Source organism: Octopus sinensis, linkage group LG5 (assembly GCF_006345805.1).
Source record: "Octopus sinensis linkage group LG5, ASM634580v1, whole genome shotgun sequence".
NCBI classification, from domain to species: domain Eukaryota; kingdom Metazoa; phylum Mollusca; class Cephalopoda; order Octopoda; family Octopodidae; genus Octopus; species Octopus sinensis.
Genome location: NC_043001.1, coordinates 108,542,205 through 108,560,127, shown reverse-complemented (window position 1 = coordinate 108,560,127; position 17,923 = coordinate 108,542,205). Strand labels below are relative to the sequence as shown.

General features: G+C 35.6%; 1 protein-coding gene across 1 annotated transcript in view; it reads left to right on the top strand.

Moving 5' to 3' along the window:
* The window catches only part of LOC115212382 (beta-arrestin-1-like), a 49,321-nt gene extending 39,730 nt beyond the window's left edge, over nucleotides 1-9,591 (top strand). The window contains exons 8-13 of the mRNA XM_029781262.2: nucleotides 1,473-1,557; nucleotides 2,433-2,505; nucleotides 4,691-4,837; nucleotides 6,655-6,741; nucleotides 7,189-7,275; nucleotides 8,298-9,591. Of these exons, the coding sequence (XP_029637122.1) occupies nucleotides 1,473-1,557; nucleotides 2,433-2,505; nucleotides 4,691-4,837; nucleotides 6,655-6,741; nucleotides 7,189-7,275; nucleotides 8,298-8,400 (582 nt within the window). The 3' untranslated portion in view covers nucleotides 8,401-9,591. The remainder of the gene's footprint in view (nucleotides 1-1,472; nucleotides 1,558-2,432; nucleotides 2,506-4,690; nucleotides 4,838-6,654; nucleotides 6,742-7,188; nucleotides 7,276-8,297) is intronic.
* Nucleotides 9,592-17,923: the final 8,332 nt, after the last annotated feature.

Sequence of the window (17,923 nt, the reverse complement as noted above, 5' to 3'; positions counted from 1 at the left end):
ACTACACCTGGCTGTGTTTGCATTAACATAGCTATATTTTGTGCCTCTAGCGGCATCTATTCTGTTGAAGCCATTTAAACCAATTCTCTGATCTTAGGATAACTCCCTTGGGATATCCCATCCGTCTAACGCACAGATTCCCACCTGTGTGTCGCGAGATCAAACGTGGGGTAACGCGAAATATACACACCTATGTGGTGTCATGAATGATCATTTAGAGCCCCAAAAATATATTTGATACTATTTTAACAATAAATATTATTGTCATCTTATATTTTGTATTGTTGTCTTTTACATTTTTGTATTCTCATCTATTTTATTTATAATATCAACATTGGCGCAGGAGTGGCTGTGTGGTAAGTAGCTTGTTTACCAAGCACATGGTTCCGGGTTCATTCCCACTGCGTGGCACCTTGGGCAAGTGTCTTCTACTATAGCTTCGGGCCGACCAAAGCCTTGTGAGTGGATTTGGTAGGCGGAAACTGAAAGAAGCCCGTTGTATATATGTATATATATATATATATATATATATATATATATATATATATATATATATGCGTGTGTGTGTTTGTGTGTCTGTGTTTGTCTCCCTAGCATTGCTTGACAACTGATGCTGGTGTGTTTATGTCCCCGTCACTTAGCGGTTCGGCAAACGAGACCGATAGAATAAGTACTGGGCTTACAAAGAATAAGTCCCGGGGTCGAGTTGCTCGATTGAAGGCGGTGCTCCAGCATGGTCGCAGTCAAATGACTGAAACAAGTAAAAGAGTAAAAGAGTATTGGTGAAATAAAGAAAAGTTTTTATCATCAATTCCAAGGACATAGTTTTCTTACACAGATGTTTATTATCCAGGGAGAAAATTTTCTTATATTGATGTTGAATCAGAAAACAACTGTCATATTAGATATTTCTAAAAGGGGGTGCCGTGGATTTTTGAAAGGCTTGGCGGCGGAGGTAAAGGACATGGACCGCACCCCATTTCGGTTTTTTTTTTTTTTTTTTTTTTTTTGCTCTTTTTTTCTACAAAAACCCACTTTTTCACTGCAGAGATTCCGAATCGGCAAAAAAAAAAAATTAAAATTTGGGGTGGGAGGTAAAATTTTGAAATACCGATTTTTTTATTTTACAGATTCGGAATCTACGCAGTCAAAAAGGTGGGTTTCTGTGGAAAAAAAAGCACACAAAAAAAAACAAACAAACCCGAAAGTGGGCGCGATCCATGTCCTTTACCTCCACCTGGAGGCAGAAAAGGTTGGGATACTGTGGTCTCAGGGAATCCTTGGAAAAGATCACCATTGCAACCTTTTCCCTCTTGGCTAAATCTTTAAAGATAGCTAACCGTCCCCTCCCGATCATTTCCCAGCCCTTCATCACTCACTCACTCACGCAAAACGACAGCTGACAATAGAGAAAGATACGACTCTATGACTACTTTGATGGGTTCTCCTATATGTTTCTTTTACTTTTGCAGAAATACTACTCTGGTGAAACTATAAACATAAACGTGTGTGTTGATAACCCAACATCGAAAAAAGCAAAGAAAATCAGGCTTCAGGGTAAGCAGTTTGTGATGTGTATGTGTGTTATCTTCTTCTTCTCATTCTTCTTCTTTTTCTTCTTCTTCTTCTTCTTCTTCTTCTTCTTCTTCTTCTTCTTCTTCTTCTTCTTCTTCTCATTCTTCTTCTTCTTCTCATTCTTCTTCTTCTTCTTCTTTTCTTCTTCTTCTTCTCATTCTTCTTCTCATTCTTCTTCTTCTCATTCTTCTTCTCCTCCTCCTCCTCTTCTTCTTCTTCTTCTTCCTCTTCCTCCTCTTCTTCTTCTTCTTCTCTTCTTCTTCTTCTTCTCCTCCTCCTCCTCCTCCTCCTCCATCTCCTCCTCCTCTCCTTCTTTCACCTTCTTCTTCTCCTCTTCTTCTTCTCCTTTACCTTCTTCTTCTCCTTCACGTTCTTCTCCTTCTCCTTCTTCTACTTCTTCTTCTAGTTAATACAGACAAATTCACATTTGGAACTTAAGAAAAGTCTTGAATATTTATACTGTTCCACTTACAGGTTGCACTTGTAATGCATGAATTAGCCATGTATGTATGTATGTATGCAGTGGCAGACTTGCCAGGTTGCCAACTTGTTCGATGGCAAGTGGGCCCCTGCGCCATTAGAATCCATATATGGGGGCCCGTGATAGTATCTAAGGGACCCATCCCCTCAGATATGAGTATTTTTTATTCACTCCTGGAAGAATGCATTAATTATTTCAGCCTGGCTATGTTTGTAGACAGTTGAAAAGAATACTTTTAACAAAAAAAAAATTAAATGATAACATTGTAGCTGCGAGTGGGCCCCCTTAGCCTCCTGGCAACCAATATTTTTAGACCCAGTCCGCCATTGTATGTATGTATGTATATATTTTATATACGCATGTTTCTATCCCACAGTTCTGCAGTATGCGGATATCTGCCTCTACGAAACTGTCCAGTACAAAAACATTGTTGCCGAAGTTGAAACGGAGTAAGTTTCTTTTTCATTTGTTGTGACAATTATTATGTCTTATATTCTTTCACGAGATCCTGGGACCTTCAACTTCTCCAAAATAATGGTGTTGTAAGCATATAAGTACACACACATACACACATCTATCTATCTATACGATCCCTATTGATTGTCCACCCCTTTTTTTCACGATCCCTTTTGATCGGAATTCGACCCTTTTTTTCCTCCTTCCCAAAAAGAAAAGCTCTGCTTTGTATTTTGTTACTTCTATGTTCAGCCCTGCGTGGCCACTAAAGAAATCTATCTAGCTATCTATCTATCTATCTATCTATCTATATATATATATTATATATATATATATATATATATATAAAGGGTAAAGACCCCCTTCGGTCATGAATGACCATGGGATTGCACCTAGAAAGTTACCCTCCTAGACACAAGTCCGGGCAAGGTGGTTTATGGAAGACCAGCAGTGTTATCCAAGGGAAAGACAAAGGTCGATACAGCTTGGCACCAGTGACGTCGCAACTCATTTCTACAGCTGAGTGAACTGGAGCACGTGAAATAAAGTGCCTTGCTCAAGAACACAACACGCAGCCCGGTCCGGGATTCGAGCTCACAACCTCACGATCGTAATCTCGGCGCTCTAACCACTGAGCCATGCGCCTATATATATATATATAGTGTAATAAATAAAATATATGCATACATACATACATATATGTACGTACCTACATCTACATGTATATATACATGCATATATAAATATATATACGTGAGTACAGAACACCAAAAATAGACGCAGAACTCAACGAGAACGAAAACGTAAAAATAAGCATGGAACGAACCTTTTTTTTACAAAGAAAAAACAGAGTACTAGACAAACTACACAAGGAAAAATTCACGGAAAGCATAAAAAATGTAAGCACCTGTAAACAGTGTACTGGTGCCATGAGAAATGCTTGCATATTAGGACCATCTCTCTTTACGTTCTGAGTTCAAATTCTGCCGAAATCGACTTTGCCTTTCGTTCTTTCGGGGTCGATAAATTAAGTATCAGTTGTGTACTGGGGTCGATCTAACCAACTGGCCCCCTCCCCACAAAAAAAATCAGGTCTAGAAAACTATCTTGTGACAGTTACAGAATAAAGTAATGTAACACCAATGACTAATATAATAATCCAACCAAAATATCTCAGTTACACAAACGTAAACAGAATTACTATTTAATCTTAAAATACATCGTACATATTCAAAGAACCTTAATCAGTAAATTGAAATGCAAAAGAACGAAATAATAAATGGATTTATGATTGAAAGTTTGGTAATTGCGTTTATTTCTATCACGCGACATTTATTATTGCAAACGTTTTAACTAACCTAAACTATACGCACACAGAAATACATTCCTATATATATATTAATGTCTCGAGTTGTTCAAAGGAGCAAGCCTTGTCATATTCTATGTGAGGCTGAATCTCCCTGAGAACTACGTTAATGTTATGCATGTCTGTGGAGTACTCGACCATTTGTGAGTTAATTTTATCCTCGTGTGGTAATGAAAAGTGAAACTGACAGCCAATATTTACTGTGTGTATGTATCTATGTATGAACTTTTCTTTGGATTTATGTATCTACTGTCTCTCCACTCACTTTCTCTCTTTCTCTTTCACTTCCTTTGTGACCCTCTTCTCTTCTGTTTTTGATTTAACAATGTGTATATGTATCTACTTCTCTTGCGATGTAATAAACATTTAAAAACACAAAACGAACGCCGTCACTGTCTCTTTCACTCTCTCTCTCTTTCTCTCTCACTTTCTTTCTTTCTCTCTTACTCTCTCCCTTTCTCTCTCACTCTCCCTTTCTCTCTCTCTCTCTCTCTCTCTTACTCTTTGTTCTCCTCTCTCTCTCTCGCTTTGCTACTTTTTTGAAGTGTGACGCACACAACAAGTACGTACAAAAACAAAAGGTTAGCGTATTAATATTATTGATGATAAATAGAGAAATTATGCAATCATGTGTTTTACCTCATCGATTTATGCTGGCCACTGTGATCCCCCTTTGCTAAAAATCTGAAGTTATAATTATCATTGATTGATGTAGTTTTTTTTTCCTTTTTATTTCATTGCATAATTATTTCTGCCTAACTCTTTAACGTTATCATTTATGAACTATGTTAATATTTACTTTACTCCATCAGAGAAGGATTTCCTATAGAATCTAATACATCTGGTTTCTGTAAAGTCTACAAAATCCGCCCAATTCTTGATGCCGCTAAACGTCGAGCTGGCCTTGCCTTGAACGGCAGGGTGAAATACGAAGATACTGCTTTGGCAGCCTCGACTGAGTAAGTATTGAAATTCCTTGTGGTTACCAGTGTTGACTTTTTTATATATATATTTAACGGGTCTCTCAATGGTCTGCAATGTATTTCTGAATATTAACAACAGTGTATTTATAACACCTTCAAGTAGTTTCCGTACTTTCATATTCGCCCAAAGTATTATCTTTGATTGCTATAGTAATTCAAACCTTTTAACAGATTGGTACTGAGATCTATTTTCACGTCGGTGATGCAGATTTAACGGTCATACCTCCACAAATATCTCAAATAACATTACCAGATGATTTGGCACCTGCCAATTCCTAAATTCCATAGAATTAAGTGTTCAGCCCAAATAAATAAGGAAACAAGTTCGAACTTAATTCAGTGATGTCTATACTATTCGACCTGCTTGTAAAGATAGCTAAATCTATCTCAAATCACACTCAACGTCTATTTTTTCATAAAGAAGGACATACATAAGTTATTCTTAGATGCAGTTTACTGGAAAATAGGATGATGTGGTCTCAGTTAGAACCCCTGTCATTCATAAACTGCTGCAATTTTAGTTGACCAGGAGCTAAACAATAACTATAAAACACTTGTGGTGAGACTAACTTCAAGATATGTCATTCAGTTTTTGATAGGAGAAAAGAATGAAGTTCGTATCAATATGTCTCATGGCAAAATAGATCTTGGGTAACAAGAACAGACTGAAGCAAATTCATTCACTAAGATTTAGGGGTTGATGACATAAAATTCGTCCCTTTCTTGTAATCTCAACTCCTATAGGGACATTGTGAAGATATTGCGTCTTGTGCATTTTAAACCTGGTGAAACGCCTTTCCTCTTTAGATCAGCATGCAACCAATTTCTTTGAGAGAGAAAGAGGAGGGAGAAAAACGAAGAGAAGAAGAATCGACTCCAGTACTTGGCAGGTACTTTATGTATCGACACTGAAAGGATGAAAGGGAAAGTTGATGGTCGTAAGATTTGGACTCAGAGTGTAGAAACTCGGAATGAATATCGCTAGACATTACATCTGACGTACTCACGACTTCGCCAACTCAACACCTGGCGTAGAATTAGCGAGCTATGAGAAGCTGACTCCACTGTAAAAACAATAGACTATACAGGGAGATGAAAATGCTTGGTAGGGAATTTATAGTCAAATCTTTTGTTTATCAATGGTGAGCCAAAAACCACAGATTCTGGCTGAGCGCCAGGACAAACTTAGTGAACGTCTCATCAGCTTTAACTATCTTCTAGATTTTAATTGTTAATTTGTGAAGGCGCGTGGCTTAGTGGTTAGGGCATTCGGCTCACGATTGTAAGGTCGTGAGTTCGATTCCAAGCGACGCGTTGTGCCCTTGAGCAAGACACTTTATTTCATGTTGCTCCAGTCCACTCAGCTGGCAAAAATGAGTTGTACCTGTATTTCAAAGGGCCGGCCTTGTCACACTGTATGTCACGCTGAATCTCCCTGAGAACTACGTTAAGGGTACACGTGTCTGTGGAGTGCTCAGCCACTTGCACGTTAATTTCACGAGCAAGCTGTTCTGTTGATCGTATCAGCTGGGACCCTCGTCGTCGTAACCGACGGAGTGCTCCTTTAATTGTTAATTTGCACATATTATATGCATCAAGGTAATGTGTTCATTTATAGTGGGGTATAATCTGAGGGAGAATCGGCTGTAATTTCTAACAAGCAGTAACCTAATTCTACTAGAGTGTCTCTTCCGTGCCATCTTGTTGCTTAGTTTTCACTCGTAGTTATATATAATGGGACTCTCGTTGCAGCATATATTTTATGATTTTCTTTTTCGACCATATTTTCGCAGAATGGCTGGCAAAGTTAACAAAGAAAATCTTGGAATAATTGTAAACTATAAAATTAAAATTAAAATGACGCTTGGATTCGGTTCAGGGTAAGTTTTGCATTTATTTTTATTTTTACCGTTTTTGATTTTTGATTTTTAGGGAATTAGATACACACTTGGAATGGTGAATCTCGAAGAAGCCTTCTTCTTTTTCTGTTCAAAGGAGTTTTCACACAATATTAACATGCTATCATTTATAGCTTTATCTGCTTCAAGATTCACCATTCCAGAAAAGAATTACTCCGCGTTCTCGAAATTTCTAAAGTTTTTAAAGTAGACAGAGAAATCAGAAATAGTACTTTAGCCCGTTGGCAGAATGCCTGCCATGTTTACTGGTGCTGTGGGTTCGTGTCTCACAGGTGGCCTTCGACCTTTTCTATCCAAAGAGTTTTTCACCCAATATCTAAATTCAATTATTTATAGTTTTATCTGCTTCGAGATATCTGCTTATAGCTTTATCTGCTTCGAGTATTTATCCATTTTTTTCTTTTTCAGCGATATGGTTTTGGAAGTTCCATTCAAGTTAGCCCCAAATAGACTGAAGGGAAACTCTTTGAAGCCAGAAGAAAGAGCCAGTGAAGAGTAAGTTATAAAATCTTTACGTTTATGTTCTTGGGTTTGTTTTCATCATCATAATTTAAACCGCGATGGTTGAAACATTCAGCATAGGAAAAGGTTTATGACTTTTGAGATTGTTTGAATGTCGAACGATGCAATGTTAAAGCATTTCCTTCAGAATACATATGCATTATGTGTGCATGTGTGTGTGTGTGGGTGCACATATGTGAGTGTTTGTGTGTGTGTGTGTATGTGTATGCGTGTGCGTCTGCGCACCTACCCTTATAAATACGTACGAGCACGAGTGTTTGTATATGTATTGTATGTGTGTGTATATATGTATATGTATGTATTTCTGTTTTTATGAGTGTATATATATATATATATATATATATATATATATATATATATATATATATATATATGGGGGAGGGGTAGCCAATTCAAAGAAGAAACAATTAAAAAAAAGAAAAAAAAAACGAGCGTGAGGATGTGCACAAGCAATATATTAATTTGACAATCGGTGAAAGGAGATAGTTGTTAACATTTCGAGCATTGCTCTTCGTTGGAAAGAAGAAAGAGGAAAGTCTAAAGAGAAATACATACATACATACATACATACACACATACATACATACATACATATATACATACATACATACATACATACATACATACATACATACATACATACATACATACATACATACATACATACATACATACATGTGTATATGCATATGTATATATTATATTTTACTTACTTTTATTTCTATTTTTATTTATAAATGTTCTCTGATAGTCTCTCTCTCTCTCTCTCTCTTTCTCTGTCTCTCTTTATATCTGTTTCTACCAATAGTCAACTCATGACAACAGCCTTCATAAGAACATCACACACCATCTACTTTTCCCCCTCTCTTTCTCTCTCTTGTCTCTTCCCCTCACTTCTTTCTTCCACTCCCTACCCCCACTGTCTATTATCCCCATCATTATTTCTTCTGTGTACTTTCTTCTTATGTATACTAATATGTATTTATTTTCTTCAGTGATAAAGAAGACTACGACTTGGTGATGGAAGAATTCCAGAGAGTTGCTGTGAAAGGATTTGAAAACGAAGTCAGTGGAGGTTTGACTTCAATGGGAGAATAAGAGAAAAAGAAGGATTATTATAAAACAGAAAAATAAGCATGACAGTGTTAACAACAATTATATGTGGAGATGTGAAGAGCGGATGCTGGCCACCTGATCTTTTAGACTAACACAGCATGGACTTTGATTTTTTTTTTTTTTTTTTTAATGAGGTGAAGACATTGTTTAACCAATCAGGAAATTGGCCATAGAAAGGTAACATTGCATATCTCTCATCAAAAATATATGATGCTTTCATTTCATTCCACATTCTCTGACAAAAGAGAGCGGATCTATTCTTGTAAAACCGAATTTCATTTTATTTGTCTTTTTGTTATCTTTTGGCTTTTTTCCTTCTTTTTTTTTTTGTCTACTTTTACCATTCCACATGGAAACTGCAATCAGGAATTATTATTATGAATTTATGGTTTTATTTTTATTTTTCAATTATATAACTTTATTTTTATGTATTATATAATTCATTATGAATTATATAAATTGTTATTGTTAATAATATAATTTTTTATTAAAGATTATATAATCTGATGTTATATAAGATATTGCAAATTATATAAATTGTTATATAAAATTTATACACCCAGCAACCGTTAACTATATAAGTTATTATGAATTAAATAAATTCTCATGTATTATTGTAATTTGATATAAGAATTATATAAAAAAATTAAAAAATAATAAATCCAAGATGGACAGAGAGAGAAGCCTGTGAAGCAACAGGCAGAATATTTTCCAGCTAAAAAGTAACTGATAAATAATTAGTATTTATTGAGTAAAATATTTAAACTGTTTAAATGGCTAGAAATAAAATGACAATATGTTGTATTGCATATCTATCCAACCTACGATGCTTGCATGAAAAACAAGAAATATATATATATATATTGACAATGACGATGATGGTGATGTTGATGATGATGATGATGATGATGATGATCCAATGATTTGATCAATCATTTTATGGAGTAGACTATTTTGTTATTTTTTCTATTTTTTTAAACATTAGCTTCACATATTGTTTACGAAGTATATTGACTTAAAGTGGCTTTGAAGAATTCGTCAGTATTTATATAAAATGAAAAAAAAAAAATACATGAAAGTAAAATCCAAAGAAACTAGTGGTAAATGGTAACTAACTTCACCAAAATTTATTCTCTGAAGTCGGTAAATTTGGAAAAGTTTGTTTGCCATGATAAGAAGAAAATTTTAACATTTTTATATAAAAACTTTCAAGCATTTTTCTTTCTCAAACAAGCGACTTGATCTGAAAAATCAGAATTTTCCTCTCGTGTTTCTCCTATTTAAATTTAAGAATTTCAGTAGTGATAGGGTGTTTTTGTGGGCCTTATCAAATGGAATTTACTTACCAGGAGTATGTGGTGCTAAGAATACAGTGCTAGGTGCTGTGACAAGTCTAAGAAATATACTGTGACTCTTGGAGCCAACCAAACAGTAACTTAGTTCTTTTGTAACAATCATTTCTGTTGAACTACACTGTCCTTGTTTTAAATTATTTTGAAAAAAAACGAAGAATTTAGCAAAATAATGAAGAATTTAGCAAAATAACTCTGTCTTTATTAAGCTGGCATTTAGAACTTAAATTGACAGGAAATTCTGATAAAAGATTCAAATTTAGATTTCTTTAAAAACAGCAAGTTTGTATCATAGAAGTCTTGAGCAAAGCTATAAACAGTTATATTGTTAGTGTAGAAACAACAACAGAAGCAGAGTGAATGTAAAAAAAACAAAATATGGAAAAAAAAATGTAAAAAAAAATTGAAATAAATAAATAAATATATAAAATAAAATCTTAAAAAAAGAATATTAAAAAAAAATATTTAATGAAAAATTTCAAAACCATGATTTGTTTTTTTTTTTTATCCTCTTTAGCATATTTCCCAATTTTATTGTATGTATGTACGAAATGTTATTTGCACATAGAGAGATTGTTTTAGATGTAGTTACAAGAATTTTTTTTTTATATATTCCTAAAAAAAAAAACTCCAAAATATAAAGAAAATGTAAGGGTCTGTCCCAGAACTGACCAACTTACTTTGAGAGCTAACCCATGGCAGAATGTTGACTAGAAAACTACATATATGTTATATATGTCTGTATAAATAAATATGTATGTATATATAAATATATATACATGTGTGTATGTGTATCTGTGTATGTATATATAAATGTTAATAGAATGAATAGGTATAATATATATAAAGAAATATATACATATATGTATGCATATATATATATATATATATATATATGTATGTATGTATGTATATGTATATGTGTGTGTATGCATACACATATCTGCTTATCTGAGTGCCTTTGTGCATGTGCACATGAATGTACATACATGTATATGTGTGTGTGTGTGGTACAAATAATTTTTTGTTATTCATTTTTCCTTTCCATGTTAAAGTTACTTAATTTTTTCAGTTTTTCATGGACAATTATTTTCATTTCTTTTAAATCCATGGTTATCTCCCTGCCGTTTTTTTTCGTTAATTTCTTATGTCTTTGCTAAACCATCCACGACTATTCTTAACCAGTATCAAGTATTAACCATTTTCGTCAACCAGAAAGAAGATATTTCTTCCTCGTTATTATAATAGTATTTTAGCGGCAAGCTTGCAGAATCGTTAGCACAACAGGTTAATTGATTAGTGGCATTTCATCCATTTTTACATTCTGAGTTCAAATTCTGTGGAGGTCGACTTTGCCTATCCTTCAACTTGCTCCCTCCCCCAAATATTACTGAACCTATATTTTGTGTAACTAAGGTGACGAGCTCACTGAATCATGCTTTTCAAAATTGCTTAGCGGTATTTTGTCCATTTTTACAATCTGAGTTCAAATGCTGCCAAAGTCACTTTCCAGGGTTGACAAAATAGGTACCAGTTTAGTACTGGGGTCGATGTAATTGACTTGCCCTGCTTCCTGCTAAAATTGCTGACCTTTTGACAAGATTTGAAGTCAATATTATAATAATATTATTATCACTTCTTTCTTTTATTTATCAGATTAATTCATATAAATTCCACTGATGAGATATCATCCTCCATTCCACTGCTCAACATACAAGAACTAACAGCCAAATTCCCTTGTTGTGATGCTTGCAAACTAAGCATTGCCAGTGAATTTTAAAGATATCTGGAGCTGCTGTTTTTTAAATGCACAACATTTATAGCGGGTCTCCAACAGTTGCACATGCAACTATGTACGCGGGCAAAATATTTTTCTTGTCTTGTCTTCAGACAGCATTCACCCGGGGTGGGTTGAGCTGGGTTCATTCATCCTCAATGCTGCATCTCTCACAAACGTTGACCAGGCCTGGCGATTTAAGGTTAACGACCATGTGATCTCCAACCACTCCCTATTCCAGCGGCGAATGCCATAGACATGGGGGGGGGGGTCCTAGATTGGGTTCCAGATCAGCCTTGACTGTCATCTGCCAGGTTTTTCGTTGTCCACCAATGGTAAAATATTTTTACCATTAAAAAAGTGCTCAACTATTCTATAAATCATAGAACCTTTTGTGTGAGTACACCATTGAGTTTATCAAACAAGGAAGGACATGATGGGCAACGTTATCCTTGCTATACTAAATATTTCGTAAATGGACACAGGCGTGACCCCATGGTTAACCTTTTAGCATTCAAATTATTCTGTCAAATCTAATGCTTATCTATTCATATTGTTTTGAATTAATCATGCTATATCTCATAGCCTTGAGATTCCACTGGTGTGGCTGTATATTTTTAGAATGGCATTGCAAGCTAGGTGTGAGGTGCTGGATCTAGCTGGTATGAATGTAAAACAGGAGGAATATTTTGGCTAGATATGGCTGATTTGAATGTGAAAGGGTTAAGAAATTCACTTCGTTATCATAAGGTGCTGAGTTCACTTCCTCTGTGTGGTAGTATATTAAGCATGTGTCTGTTAATGAAGCCTCAGTAAGACACAAAGTGAAGTTTCATAGGTGGAAACTGTGGGAAGCCTAACAAATGGATTGTACCTGTAAGAAGAAAGGGTCAATCTTGTCTTGTCATATAGCATGTTACGTTGATTCCAGCTGAGAATTACAGCAAGGATACTCATGTTTGTGGAATACTCAGCTACTTATATCATGGTTGAATGAACAGATTGAATGAACAGTTCACTGAACCACTAAAAGACTCACTGTTGAAACTAACAAAGATCTCTTTGCTTCCTTTGTATATTAGATACACTATACAGAGGAGATAAACTCTATTGTAAATACTTGCTCTACCATATATATGTATTGTATGTAAATATATATATATCTATATATATATATATACACACACACACATGCATATACATATACAAACATTTGCACACACTATACATATATATTCTTAAATATACAAACGAATATATATGTGTGTATATATATATATGTACCCCCACACCATACACACATCTGATCTTTGTCAAAACCCTCCACCCTATACACACATTATATATCCCTTAAATTGCACCCCACTGTCTCTAAGAGAAATGACAGATTAGACATCATTGTACTAGTTGCTCTATGTTTAAAAACTTGAAGGGATGGTCATAAATGGAACAACATTCATCATAGGATTACTTTATCAGGGCTGAATGAAACCACATCAAAAACTAACATTCCTCTTTATTTTCGGAATTCTTAGCTTCTTCTTTTTTACGTATTTTAATTGGGTTTTTTTTTTAATTGCTGTCTTTTATTTTCTTCCTTGTTTCAATCATTGAACTACAGCCATGCAGAGTCACCCCAATATGTAGGGTTTTTTTTTTTTTGTATTTTATCATTGATTTTTTAAAATAAATTCATCAACAGTATGTAGCTAAAATTTAATTAAAAATAATTAGAAAAATTGAAGAAAGCCTCTTTTAGAGTTTTATTAATTATATCACAAATTAGGGTAGCGAGCTGGCAGAATCTTTAACACATTGGACAAAAATTCTTTGAGACATTCCATTGGTCTTTATGTCCTGTGTTCAAATCCTACTGAGCTCAGCTTTGTCTTTTGCCCTTTCAGGATCAATGAAATAGGTACCCACCAAGTACTGGGTTCAACATAACCAACTAGCCTGGTCTCCCAAAATTTTTGGGCCTTTTGTCTATAGTAGAAAGAATTAATTACACCACAACTTATACATCCATCCGTTTCTTCCATTTTTATCTCAAAATTTCTTTAAATAAAGTTAAATAAGTTAAAAAATATTCATCTATCTTTTCTTCTTCTTCCATTTAATGTTTCCAATCTCTCTCTCTTTTTCCTCCCCTTTTCTCTCTCATTAAATATGATTTTTCTGTCTTTTCATGAGATAAAAAAAAAAAGAAAATTTTTATATTTTATTAATGACTGGTTTGCACAGTTAATCCTGTTTCGACCCTTGGCGATTGGTCGTGTTCACAACTATCTTCAGTATGAAGGTAAAAATAGACATCAGTGTTTTTCCTGGAGGAAAGGTACCAAATTACAGGTGGTACCGGATAGAGACAAGGTGAAAAATATGACATAGAAGAGGGTTTCTAACCTTGACCATTTGTTCTGTGATTCCCAATGCTTTTACAGAATCTGAGATGAAGAGTATGTACCATGGCAATGGTATTGTATTAATAGTACTACTACACTTTGTTGTGTTACAGTTCAGTGGAATGGTGTCTATTGAATAGTGTTATGGTTTAACCATTTAGCATTCAGATTGTTCTATCAAATGAAATGTTAATTTATTCAAATTGTTTTGAATTAATCATGCATCATCTCAAAGCTTTGAGATATTAATGATGTGATTGTTTATTTTTAGAATGACATTGTAGGATAAGTGTGAGAGGCCAGATCTGACTGGTTTGAGCATAAAACAGAATCCTTGGGTTGGATACAGCTGGTTTAACCCTCTACTGTTTAAACCAGCCATATCTGGCCCAGATATTCTACATGTTTTATATTCAAACAGGCAATATCTAGCCTCTCACACCTACCCTACAATATCATTCTAAAAATAAACAATCACATCATTGAAACCTCAAAGCTATAAGGTAATGCTTGATTAATTCAAAACAATTTGAGTGAAAAAGTATTACATTTAACTGAGTAATTTGAACACTAATGGGTTAAACAATATTACCTGTTAAGCGGTTCATTAGCTGAGATGCTCCACCTTTTTGAGAAACCAAAGAATAACAAGTCGAGCGATCGCTTTATTTCTCTTCCAGACTGAACGTTTGCAAGCAATACAGTTTCGATTTCCAAAGTGGATCTGTTTCTCTTAAACTTCATTCCTTGTGCCTTTGTTCTGACTTTTCTCTGTGGTTGAGTCAGTTAGCACCTCTCACTCGCAGTAAAATACTTTTTATACATTTGTCAGAATGCGGACCACTAATCCAAATCCCTATGCTATGGTTGTTTGACAATCATACCTTGCATTTATTTATTTAAATCCTTAATGGTGGTGCCCCAGCATGGCCACAGCTCGTGAGATGAAACTAGATGAAATGAAATTATATATTTTCATGTTGTTATAGACACTGTTCTTTCTTTCTTGGCACTGGCATAGCTGTGTGGTTAAGAAGCCCACTTTGTAACCATGACGTTTTGGGTTCAGTCCCACAGCATGGCATCTGGGCCAAGTGTCTTCTACTGTAGCCCCTTATGAATGAATTTGGCTGATGGAAAATGTGATGAAGCCCATCATATATGCATATGTATGTATGTATGTGCATGTGTGTGTGCATACATGTCTGAGTGTGTGTGTATAGGTATATGTGTGTGTCTTTGTGGTTGTGTGGCTCCCACCATTGCTTCACAACCAGTTTAGCAAAAAAAAAAAAGATTAATAGAATAAGAGGCAAACTTTCAAAAGTTGATTCCTGGAGTCAATATGTTCAAATAAACCCTTCAAGGTAGTGCTCCAGCATGGCCACAATTCAATGACTGAAACAAGTAAAGATTAAAAAGTAGCAACCCTTCCCTCACAGAACTATCAAGAGATCATCTAGAAATAGCAGTCAAATCTCCCTCAAATCACACCCTAACATTTTTAAATAGGAGAATATAAAGTAATGTGGGCAAAGATCTATTATGCCTAAAACAAGATGGGACAGGATGGTCACGGTTGGGTTGCCTTTGATCAAAGTTTTATCCCAACCAAAGTTGTTGTAGGGCTAAACAATAACAGCCGTGGTTCTTTTGCTAAGCAAAGAAGGGAACTATAACATGGCCACTTGAAATGCTAGAAATAACAACCATATTTCTTTCAAATTACACACTTTTGACTTAAAAGGGAAGGCGATACTGGACAATGTAATCCCTGATAATATAATCCTAAATACTTCTAAAAGAAGCTCAGAGTTGATCAAGAGCTCAACAGTACGCACATCAACCAAAATAAACACTGTATATATATAATTATAAAAAAACAAAAATGGCTTTTTGTTATTTCTATTTTTCTGATTCTGGTTCCACAATTTGGGTCTATATCAGTTTTTCTCTCCATATTTTGTTATTTGATATTTGCTTTTCCAATTACATTTTTGTTGTTGTTGTTGTTTTATAAACTTTATTTTAAAGAATAAAATCAATATGTACAGGAATTATAGTATAAATAAATATCGATTATGCAACTTATTCGGACTGTTTTTATATCTGCTGCACTAACAAATGTTTCTCTCTTATTAAATGTAAGTTTTTTTTTCATTCTCTCTGCTTTTTATAAAATCATATACATATAGGCGTAGGAGCGGCTGTGTGGTAAGTAGCTTGTTTACCAGCCACATGGTTCCAGGTTCAGTCCCACTGCGTGACACCTCGGGCAAGTGTCTTCTAGTATAGCCTCGGGCGGACCAAAGCCTTGTGAGTGGATTTGTTAGATGGAAACTGAAAGAAGCCCATCGTATATATGTATATATATGTATGTGCGTGTATGTTTGTGTGTCTGTGTTTGTCCCAGCAACATCTTGACAACTGATGCTGGTGTGTTTATGTCTCCGTCATTTAGCGGTTCGGCAAAAGAGACCGATAGAATGAGTACTGGGCTTACAAAGAATAAGTCCCGGGGTCGAGTTGCTCGATTAAAGGCGGTGCTCCAGCATGGCCGCAGCCAAAATGACTGAAACAAGTAAAAAGAGAAAAAAGAGAAAGAGATATATTATGGAGATGTACTTGCATAGCAAGTGACCTGATCAAGGATCGTGTGCTGAAACAAAAACAATTGCAGCATGGAAGGTGTTAATAAGCCATTTAAGAAACACAAAAACTGTTAGATTCACTTCGACATTTAAATTTTATTTGCCAAAATATTTTTGTCGCTTTGAGACTGCAACCTGTTCACTGACAAAATTCCGCACTGCATCCAGAATTTTGCTGCAGCATGGAATTTTGTCAGTGATCAGGTCACAATCTCAAAGCGACGAAAATATTTTGACACAAATTAAATTTAGATGTTGAAGTGAATCTAACGGTTTTTGTGTGTTTTTAAATGGCTTCTAAACACCATTTATAAACTGGCGATGACCACGTTCGAATGTTGTTTTTCACGTGCTGGCATGCAACACTGGCAACGATCACGCTCGAATGGTGCCTTTTACATGCCACCGGCACAGGAGCCAATCTGTGGCCCTAGCAACAACCACGCACGGATGTGCTTATAACGTTTCACTGGCACAAGTGCCAATCAGATCGTTGACCACAGATCTGCTCAACATCTTCACCATCATCATTTAACATCCATTTTCCATGCTGGCATGAGTTGGACAGTTAGACAGGAGCTGGCAAGACTTGAAGCCAAACCTTTACAGAGTATACTGGTTGCTTTTTATGCAGCACCATCATCAGTGCCTTTAAGAATTCTCAAACAAACAATCATCATCATCATCGTTTAACATCCGTTTTCCATGCTAGCATGGGTTGGACAGTTTGACTGGGATCTGGGAAGCCAGGAGGCTGCACCAGGCTCCAGTCTGACCTGGCAGTGTTTCTACAGCTGGATGCCCTTCCTAATGCCAACCAATCCGTGAGTGTAGTGGGTGTTTTTTTACATGCCACCGGCACAGGTACCAGGGGAGGCTGGCAACAGCCACGATGGGTTGGTGTTTTTTACGTGCCACTGGCACAGAAGCCAGTCAAGGCGGCGCTAGCATCGGCCACATTCGGATGGTGCTTTTTACATGCCACCGGCAGAGGCATCACAACTACAATTTCCATTTGATTTTTTTGATGTTGATGCATTTGACTCAATAGGTCTCCTCAAGCACAGCAGGTCGCCCTATGATCCAAGGTAAGCACAGCAGCCGTCTTGTGATCCAAGGCACCTTGGATGGGCTGAAGGAAAAAAGATGCAGCCTGCAGGACCTTCTGAATAGCATGCCTAAATGAAAAATTATCTTGAATATTTTTAGTAGTCTGGCCCACTTGATCACTAGTCATACTTAATGTAGCCCAGTTCTTGAAAAAGGGTTACCTGTAACCAGTTCAAACCTTACCTTTCTGATAACAAACAAAATAAAACA